We start from the raw sequence: 10250 nt of genomic DNA on the forward strand, positions 1-10250 counted from the left end.
GGTACCAGAGAGTGTGCCTACATTGTAGTGTGATATACTTGAGAGAGTTCTTTACACAGTTCCAATTATGACTTCGAAACAATTAATTTATGTAATTAATTTCTTATTTGTTGAGAAATACATGTCTGTAGTCCTGAAAAACACCGAAATCCCCACGAGAGAATACCGTAGCACGCCGTAGACGCCCTAAACAAAACTGTTCAAACCATGTTTAAAACGGAGTTGGGCTGCACTATTTTGTTTCGAGTCATTTATCGGAGTTCTGCGGTGTTGTGGTGTAGGGTTCGGAGACAGGTTCCATTGTGTACCAGGGCTGCAATATGTACTCGTAGCAAAGAAAAAAATTGTGACTCTTCAGGGTTTTTTGGGAGTATGTGCAATATAAGGCTCTAGGGTCTGCCGCAACTGAGTTTCGAATGGCATGTATTGGCAACACTTACCCAGTGCAAGGTGAATATTATGAACATCATCATCATACACGTTTGGGACAAACGGATGAATCTGCAATAGCAGAGCAGTCTGCACCTTAGCACAGGATACAGCGTAGGGTATGACAAGACAAAGAGTATATCCTCAGTTTCGTCCTTCTGGGACAGTGTGATAAAGGAGGCAATACACATTCGCACGGTGGATAACCTAAAAAAATCGGACAAGTGCGAGTAGAACTCACGCTCTGAATGTTCCGTAAAAACGTAATTATAGATACCAATAATAATTTAACGTGGCTCAATGGCCTGGTGCAAATCTATTAGACGCACTTCAGAGGCTTGTGTGTCCCCAACTTACCCAGTTTTCTAAATAGAAAAGTGGACCTACACTGTAACGCTCATTCGTACCATCTTTCTGACGCCTCCTCACATCTCAGAGACTACAGCTAGGTTAAAACGAAGACTGCAGCCTGGTGGTTGGACGTTTGAAATTGATTTAAATGTTCACAGTAGAGATTGTAGCAAGTGTCTTGTTGAGTGCGACGAAAAAGTGATTACGCCCGGAATCGAAACGGAGACCTTCTGCCTGTTAGGCAGACGTGATAACCGCTACACCACGGAAACTGCTAAGCTCTGAGATCCACATGTGACACAACTTGCAGGACGATCACAACTTTGGCGTAAAAATCACTTTGCGGAAACGCACAATGCAGGTATTTCGCATTCGTACGCAACAATCGACAGCACCCTTGCCTGTCTGAATGCCACCACGAATAAGAGCCCAAGAAGTCGTCGGACAAGCTCGCGGCCGAGTCCTCGGTAGCATCAGCTACTCTTGCTTTCCGTACGAGCTACCGTCAATTCGCGCAGTCGCTATTGCATATGATGTCACCAAAAGCAATCACTTCGTTAGCGGCAAGGAGCCCGGGCCCAGCGGTGACTGGTCTGACCGAGATCCAGTCCTGGAACCACTTGGTTACCAAGCACGCGCTTCACAGCTAGACCACATGACAGTTGCGTATGTAGACATTTCATAATAGACACGGTTTTGGGCGTGCCTGTGTTATGAATGTATGTCCAAAGGAACAGACACTGCGGTGACTACAGCTGTTATCAAATGCATTAAACGAATTCGCAGTTGTGAATAAGGGCAATCATCGCCTGTAGAATGGAATGGCGACAAAGAAAATCTGTGTCGGACTCGGACACGAACCCGGATCTCCTGCTTATCGCGAGCGATCGCCTTACCATCTGGCTACCCGTGCACGACACACGGCCCGACGTAAACTTCCATATGTCGTCAACCGTTCGTCCTGGTCCGGCATAAATTTTCACTGTCGTCACTCCAATCTGCAGTCGATGGTTGTTCTTAATCGCAATTGCGAATTCATTTAATGTATTTCATTGTAAATGTTACTGAGTTTGCAAGCATCAAAATATGTCACATAAATAACTGTATCTTTTGACTGTATTGACTTAGAAGCTCAACTCTTCCGCACAGCCAAAACACCGTATGTGACACAATTTTCGTGTACGTGTTCCTGACAAGAAGCGATGTTAACAGCCGGACAGACAGACAGACAAACAGCATGGGCAACAAAGTGATAGTATAAGGGCTCCCTTTCAACTGAGTGAGTTATAAAGACCTAAAAAAACGGATTCAGGATTACAATTAAGTACATCTACATCTACTTCTACATCTACATGGATACTCTGCAAATCAGTTTTTAAGTGCTGGCAGAGGGATCATCGAACCACCTTCACAATTCTCTATTATTTCAATCTCGTATTGCGCGCGGAAAGAATGAATAATATCTTTCCGTAAGACCTCTGATTTCCGTTATTTTATCGTGGTCATCGTTCCTCTCTATGTAGGTCGGTGTCAACAAAATATTTTCGCATTCGGAGGAGGAAGTTGGTTTGTGGAATTTCGTGAGAATATTCCGTCGCAACGAAAAAAGGCCTTTCTTTTAATGATGTCCAGCCCAAATTCTGTATCATTTCTGTGACACTCTCTCCCATATTTCGCGATAATACAAAACGTGCTCCCTTTCTTTGAACTTTTTCGACGTTCTCTGTCAGTCCTCTCTGGTAAGGATCCCACATCGCCCAGCAGTATTCCAAAAGAGGACGGACAAGCGTTGTGCAGGCAGTCTCCTTAGTAGGTTTGTTACATTTTCCAAGTCTGTCAATAAAAGGCAGTCTTTCGTTAGCCTTCCCCACAACATTATCTATGTGTTCCTTCCAATTTAAGTTGTTGGTAATTGTAATACCTAGGTGTTTAATTGAATTTAGTGCTGTTAGATTAGACTGATTTATCGCGTAACCGAAGTTTAACGACCCCTGTGCCTGTCGCCATCAGATATAGAAACAATAATTTTCGACGGCAGTTTCAGCGTCATAAAGTGAACGTTACGTCTGCCACCAATTTTGGTATGGCTCATTACCACATCGACAATCAGCAGAGCTTCGTTCATCCGACGCATGCGCAGTAAGCTCTGGAGACGCTGCTCTCATACGTCTGCAAGCAAGCTGACAGCAAATGCGCCACTTTCAGATGAGGACTTTATACAGACGGTCGTAAATGCGGGTACTAACTAGGCAACAGTAGCAAATAGCCAGTAGCTGGAGATAACGAAGAACTGCGACGAGGAAATATTGTGGGCAGATCCGAGAGCCACATATTAAATAGAAATGAGTAATCTTATTTTTTCCAGGTGATAATTAAACCTATGACATCACATTTGACAACAGAACTGTAAAATTGTGAACAAGGAAACCTCGTGAGGGAGCTAACTCAACAATTCTTGGAGCTGCTTACCTTGATAAAAATTTCGCTGTATATTACTACGACGAAGATAAACGTGGCTAACTCCTCAAGTTCTTGCGGACGATCCATGAGTAGCTTGAGGAGAGGCATAATCACCAGCCCGCACGAGAACGCCAGCGAGAGACCGGCAGCGAGGGCGCTGGCGACGCGACGGCCGCCGTGTTGCGGGCCCCAGAAGCCCTGCAGGCGCAGCAGCGTGGCGCTGAGGCCCAGCACCGACCCCTCTCCTGGGCCGCGGCTCGCCACGCCCCGAGGTGCGACACGGCGCTCCGGGCTCCACCAGCGGCCGCACATCTGGGTGCAGTGCGGGTGGCGGTCGGGATTTAGCCTACGGGACCTAGCACGCTCCTATCGGCTTACCTCAAGACCGCTGAAATGGAGGTAGCTTAACAAAGAGAATGGCAACGGCCTTGCCACAGTGGGTACACCGGTTCCCGTGAGATCACCCGAGTTAAGCGCTGTCGGGCGTGTTCGGCACTTGGATGGGTGACCATTCAGGCCACCATTAGCTGTTACCAGTTTCCGGGATGCAGTCAGCCTCGTGATGCCAAATGAGGAGCTACTCGACCGAATAGTAGCGGCTCCAGTCAAAGAAAACCATCATAACGACCAGGAGAGCGGTGTGCTGACACCATGCCCCTCCTATCCACATCCTCCACTGAGGATGACATGGCGGCCGGATGGTCCCGGTAGGCCACTCGTGGCCTGAACATGGTGTGTTTTTTTTTAACAAAGAAAATAATATTACCAGCTCAAAAATATAAAAAAAAGGATGTCCCAAACAGAGTGGCACCGTTTATTAGAAAAAAGGGCTTAACACCAACAAATTGAATACTAAAATACTCAGAAATGACAGAAGTTTATTAAAATCCATCATAAATATTCAATATGTCCTCCATTGGCTGCATGGACGACATCTAGCCTATAGCCGGAATAATCCCAAACTGAGCGTAAGGTGTCTTCTGTCACTGAAGCTACAGCAGTTGATGTTCTGGTTTTTAGACTACTGGCCATTAAAATTGCTACACCACGAGGAAAACGTGCTGAAGACGTGAAATTTAACCGACGGGAAGAGGATGCTGTGATATGCAAATGGTTAGCTTTTCAGAGCATTCACACAAGGTTGGCGCTGGTGGCGACACCTACAACGTGCTAACATGAGGAAAGTTTACAATCGATTTCTCATACACAAACAGCAGTTGACAGGCGTTGCCTGGTGAAACGTTGTTGTAATGCTTCGTGTATGGAGGAGAAATGCGTACCATCATGTTTCTGACTTTGATAAAGGTCCGATTGTAGCCTATCGCGATTGTGGTTTATCGTATCGCGTGATTGCTGCTCGCGTTGGTCGAGATCCGATGACTGTTAGCAGAATATGGAATCGGTGGGCTCAGTAGGGTGATACGGAACGCCGTGCTGGATCCCAAAGGCCTCGTATCACTAGCAGTCGAGATGACAGGCATCTTATCCGCATGGCTGTAACGGATCGTGCAGCCACGTCTCGATCCCTGAGTCAACACACGGGGACGTTTGCAAGACAGCAACTATCTGCACCCTTCATTCCATCCCTGCGAGACCTTACATTTCAGCAGGATAGTGCACGACCGAATGTTGCGAATCCTGTACGAGCCTTTCTGGATACAGAAAACGTTCGACTCCTGCCCTGGCCAGCACATTCTCCAGATCTCTCACCAACTGAAAACGTCTGGTCAATGTTGGCCTAGCAGCTGGCTCGTCACAATACGCCAATCACTACTCTTGCTGAACTGTGTTATCGCGTTCAAGCTGCATGGGCAGCTGTACATGTACACGCCATCCAACCTGTGTTTGACTCAATGCCCAGGCGTTTCAAGGCCTTTATTTCGGCCAGAGTTGGTTGTTCTGGGCACTGATTTCTCAGGATCTATGCACCCAAATGGCGTGAAAATGTAATCACATGTCAGTTCTAGTATAATATATTTGTCCAATGGACACCCGTTTGCCAACTGCCTTTCTTCTTGGTGTAGCAATTTTAATGGCCAGTAGTGTAGTTCATCAATGTCACGAGGTACGTAGACACATTGTTTAACATATCACCACAGGAAGAAATCACATGGTGTTAAGTCAGGAGACCTAGGAGGCCAAGACTGTAAAGCCTGGTCTCGTGGTCCTGTATGCCCTATCCAACGTTGAGGGACGTTGGCATTGAGGTACCCGCCCACGTTGTTGTGCCAGTGCGATGGTGCTCCACCTTGCTGACAGATGAAGTTGTCAGAGTCAAATTGTGGGAATAGCCAGTTCCGTAGCACTGCAAATATGATTGTCCTATTACATTTTCTTCCTCAAAAAACATAACAAACATTCACTTTTAGTGAATCATGTTCGTGATCACTTGTTTCATGAGGATTTTCGAGTCCCCATATACGCACATTATGACGGCGAACCTTTCCGCTAATATGGTAAGTTGCCTCATCGCTGAATATCAACCGTGAGATAAAAGTGTTATCTTCCGAGTCCTCTATAATAACATTGCTAAAATCCACTCGCTTTATTTTGTCTGTATCTCTACGAACTTGTACCAGATATAATCGGTATGGTTTGAGGGATAAACGACGCCGAAACACACGCCACACTGTCATGCGCGGTAACGCAAGTTCTCGTAGACTTTCGGGGGCTCCGCTCAAATGCTCGTCAGATTTCTCCCATTGTTTGTTCAGGAACGCGTGGCCGGCCAGGACTTTTGCCTTTACAGAGGCACCCTGTTTCTTCTACCTGTTTATACCACCGTCGAATGTTCTTTGGTGATGGTAGTTTAGCACGAAATCTAATATGAAGAGCCCGCTGAGCTGCGATCACTGACTGAGTACGACTAAATTCAATAACACAATACGCCTTTTGTTGCGCGGACGCCATACTGCGCGAGACTGGCTGCACGCTCCAGGTCAGCGCTTGTAGCGACATCTAGTGGATTTTTTCTGAGACTCCAGACCATGCCGATTACATCTAGCGTTGTTTCAGTTACTTAGTGACATTTGTCTCAATATTATTACAAGTTAAAATCGGGTGATTCTTTTTGGGACACCCTGTACACTGCCATAAAATATTAGTACACCCGTTTAGTGGTTTCCAATTCACTCAAGATTTATTGTTGGAAGTGATAACATATACAGATCAATAGCGCAACCGGTTCTTAGGTAGCAGGTATAGACCCATACTGCATCATCCACAGGCGGCAATGCAGGCGCTGACTCTCGTGTCCTCTCGATCGTACAAATGGCGAATTGTCCTGGGATACATTAAGCCACACCTGCTCGACCTGTTCACATTCTTCTCTGAGATTTGTTGGCTGACAAGTCGCATGGGTCCCTTCTCATCCCATCGTATCCCACACATTCTGGATTGGAGACAACTTCGGAGATGGTGCTGCAGAGGGAAGTTGATGCTCTCTTTCGAGCACTGGTTATGGGCCCCTACACAAACAGCAAAGGTGAACGAGAGTGGTAACTTACAGCACACCAGGTCCACGTCGTACGCGCAAACGACCATTACTTGGGTGCAGGCAGAATCTGCTTTCAGCGCTGTAGACCATGGCGAGACATTCCCTCTTCAAAAGAGATCCTTTGACGGCACTAGTCGAGCTGTGCACGTCGATGCTGTTGGAAGAGTGGAAGACGCAGAAGAGATGTGCGTGACTGTAATCCCACTGCTAACAACCGGTTCGCAGGAGTTCGTGTTAACACGTCTGGGCTCACGAGAACTCTTATCTGTGCTGTGGTAGCTGTACGATCTGCCACTGCTGCCCTCACAACGCGACGATCCTGGTGGGCGTCTGTGTTGCGTGGACACTCAGGACCTCGTATACGGGTGTGAGAAAGTTTACGTGACCGCTGAACAGGAGAAGTAGCACGACCTATGTGTGTGGCAATTCTTCGAAAGGACCATCCCGCCATTCACAGCTTGACATCTTTCAAACTCGCTGTAGGCAGCCCAAGTTCGTCTCACACGTTTGTGCTACACTGAGCCGTCTGGCTGTGAGCATGCAGAATTAGAGAACACAGACAGAAGGCGTTCTGGGAGCTATTATATCTGTCGGCAGACGATGTTGGAACCATTGTCAGTGTATCTCCGATTCCGCAGCTGCCATTTGCCACCATCACATCAAAATCGACGTCTTCTTTTCAGGTATCCTTTTTCTGCGGCACTGCATCTTTTGTTATAGTATTCCACAGCTTTTTTTAAAATTATGACATTATGTAAACTGAAAAGCAGCTTAAGATGGTACGTAATTCCACTTCTTAAAAAAAATCGATGGACATGAGATCAGAGTAGTAGCAAAATAATAAACAGAATGTACCATTGAGAAGTTCGCTGACAGAGAACCAACGTACAAACATTTACCATAAATATTTAGTTGTGTTACTACAATAGCCCTCTCGTGTACAAGATATTGACATCATTTACAGGCATATCATCACACTAACAGCTTGTATCCCTTGTCAGCTTGAAACTATGTGTACAGCTACTGGGACAAATTGCACATCCATCTGCATATTGTTAAGCATAAAGCCGCGACAGAACCCAGTTCCCCCTGAGCAGCCATAGCGTACGGATCTCCGTGCCGGCACGTTCACAGGAGCTCAGTCCGTCAGTTCACCTGATGATGGCGACATGTTTGACCGCCGAAATATTGTGCCCGTTGGACACTATAGACCGACAGTACACCCATGGATATTTTGAATATGATTATTGTACTTAAAGTTTGTAACACTTTACTTGATTGTATAAATGAGTATGACATTTAAGCTATTATAAATTCTCATCTTCGGATTTATACACCACCTGAAGTATTTATTCCAAAGAATGCATTAACACCTCAAACAACACCTCCAAATCCTTAAAAAATTTATTCTGTAATAATATTATTAGGACGTATATTCTTTGACCTTTGTGACAATATTTTCTATTCTGCTATACGATCCATGCACCCAATAGATTCTGACGCCATAATTGTTTACAAAATATGACAGCATACGTGTGATGTGTTACGTCTGTGAAAGGAACCTGTGACCACTGGAGGTACTTAATTTTACTTATTTTATGTTTACCGTTAGATACACGTTTAATTTGTTGTCAAAAGAAACCTAAAACCATCTTCTGAAATAGTGTTTTGTTTCTCCAATAGACAATGCCACAAATTCCTCCAAAAAATTGTAACACAACACACACACAAATGTCATATTAAACAACAAATGTCATATGTAAACCAACCTGATGATGGAGGTTTAAATCTTTGAAACGTATCGTCGAGATAAATAAACAGTGAGTGGTAATAGTAAACTTGTTGTTTCACTTAATGTCAATAACAGTCACGGTAAAGCCTAACCTAAAATGTTCGCAATTTAAAGACCAAGGGTACGATAAGACGAAAGTGTCCTTCAAACATGCGCAACATTAGCAGCGAAGTCCGACAGGCAAACATCAGCCGTCTCATGGTTGGTACCTCCAAGGACGTCAATGTTCGTGGTTCAGATTGTAACTGCGGCGCCAGCTGCGACTTCTTCAGCGACTCCTATAGCGGGATGGCAGATATTATAATTGGTGATCAAAATTTTCCACTTTGAGAACGTGGATGCAGCTTATACAGGGCGAAGAAAAAATCGCGTACTCGGACTTCGCTGCGCGATTTCTCACACGTTAGCAATACAAAAATGTCTCTCACAAAATTTCGTCGTGCGCATATTTTCAGCAGTAAATAGACGGTGAAGACTGGCAACCTGGCAACACATTAATCTGTTAGCATATATCGGTAGATTTGTGCAGTTGGTGCAGTGGATAGCTTTTTGGGTTAGCACACAGTAGGTTGAGGGTTCGTTTCAGGGTGGAGGCATATTTGTCTTATTTACCAGTTTCATTCTGCCATACATTACTATAATATACTCCGTTGCATAGGGAAAACAAATTCTACATTTTCACTGTTTCTATAAAGTAAGAAACATGTTTTTACATTTATGTTGATAATAATAATAGTAACGATTGGAGATACTTAATAAAAAGCATGCGCTTATCAGGTTCAATGCTGGAAGACTTAATTAGTGAGTCCATGGTGATAATACGTACAAATGGTAAACGAGTTTGAAAATTACACTCCTGGAAATGGAAAAAAGAACACATTGACACCGGTGTGTCAGACCCACCATACTTGCTCCGGACACTGCGAGAGGACTGTACAAGCAATGATCACAAGCACGGCACAGCGGACACACCAGGAACCGCGGTGTTGGCCGTCGAATGGCGCTAGCTGCGCAGCATTTGTTCACCGCCGCCGTCAGTCTCAGCCAGTTCGCCGTGGCATACGGAGCTCCATCGCAATCTTTAACACTGGTAGCATGCCGCGACAGCGTGGACGTGAACCGTATGTGAAGTTGACGGACTTTGAGCGAGGGCGTATAGTGGGCATGCGGAAGACCGGGTGGACGTACCGCCGAATTGCTCAACACGTGGGGCGTGAGGTCTCCACAGTACATCGATGTTGTCGCCAGTGGTCGGCGGAAGGTGCACGTGCCCGTCGACCTGGGACCGGACCGCAGCGACGCACGGATGCACGCCAAGACCGTAGAATCCTACGCAGTGCCGTAGGGGACCGCACCGCCACTTCCCAGCAAATTAGGGACACTGTTGCTCCTGGGGTATCGGTGAGGACCATTCGCAACCGTCTCCATGAAGCTGAGCTACGGTCCGCACACCATTAGGCCGTCTTCCCCTCACGCCCCAACATCGTGCAGCCCGCCTCCAGTGGTGTCGCGACAGGCGTGAATGGAGGGACGAATGGAGACGTGTCGTCTTCAGCGATGAGAGTCGCGTCTGCCTTGGTGCCAATGATGGTCGTATGCGTGTTTGGCGCCGTGCAGGTGAGCGCCACAATCAGGACTGCATACGACCGAGGCACACAGGACCAACACCCGGCATCATGATGTGGGGAGCGATCTCCTACACTGGCCGTACACCTCTGGTGA

General features: G+C 46.2%; 1 protein-coding gene across 1 annotated transcript in view; it reads right to left on the minus strand.

The window, feature by feature from the left end:
* LOC126282385 (uncharacterized) overlaps nucleotides 1-3552 on the minus strand; it is a 28677-nt gene extending 25125 nt beyond the window's left edge. The window contains exon 1 of the mRNA XM_049982041.1: nucleotides 3250-3552. Within this exon, the coding sequence (XP_049837998.1) occupies nucleotides 3250-3552 (303 nt within the window). The remainder of the gene's footprint in view (nucleotides 1-3249) is intronic.
* Nucleotides 3553-10250: the final 6698 nt, after the last annotated feature.

Source organism: Schistocerca gregaria, chromosome 7 (assembly GCF_023897955.1).
Source record: "Schistocerca gregaria isolate iqSchGreg1 chromosome 7, iqSchGreg1.2, whole genome shotgun sequence".
In the NCBI taxonomy this organism is placed as follows: Eukaryota; Metazoa; Arthropoda; class Insecta; order Orthoptera; family Acrididae; genus Schistocerca; species Schistocerca gregaria.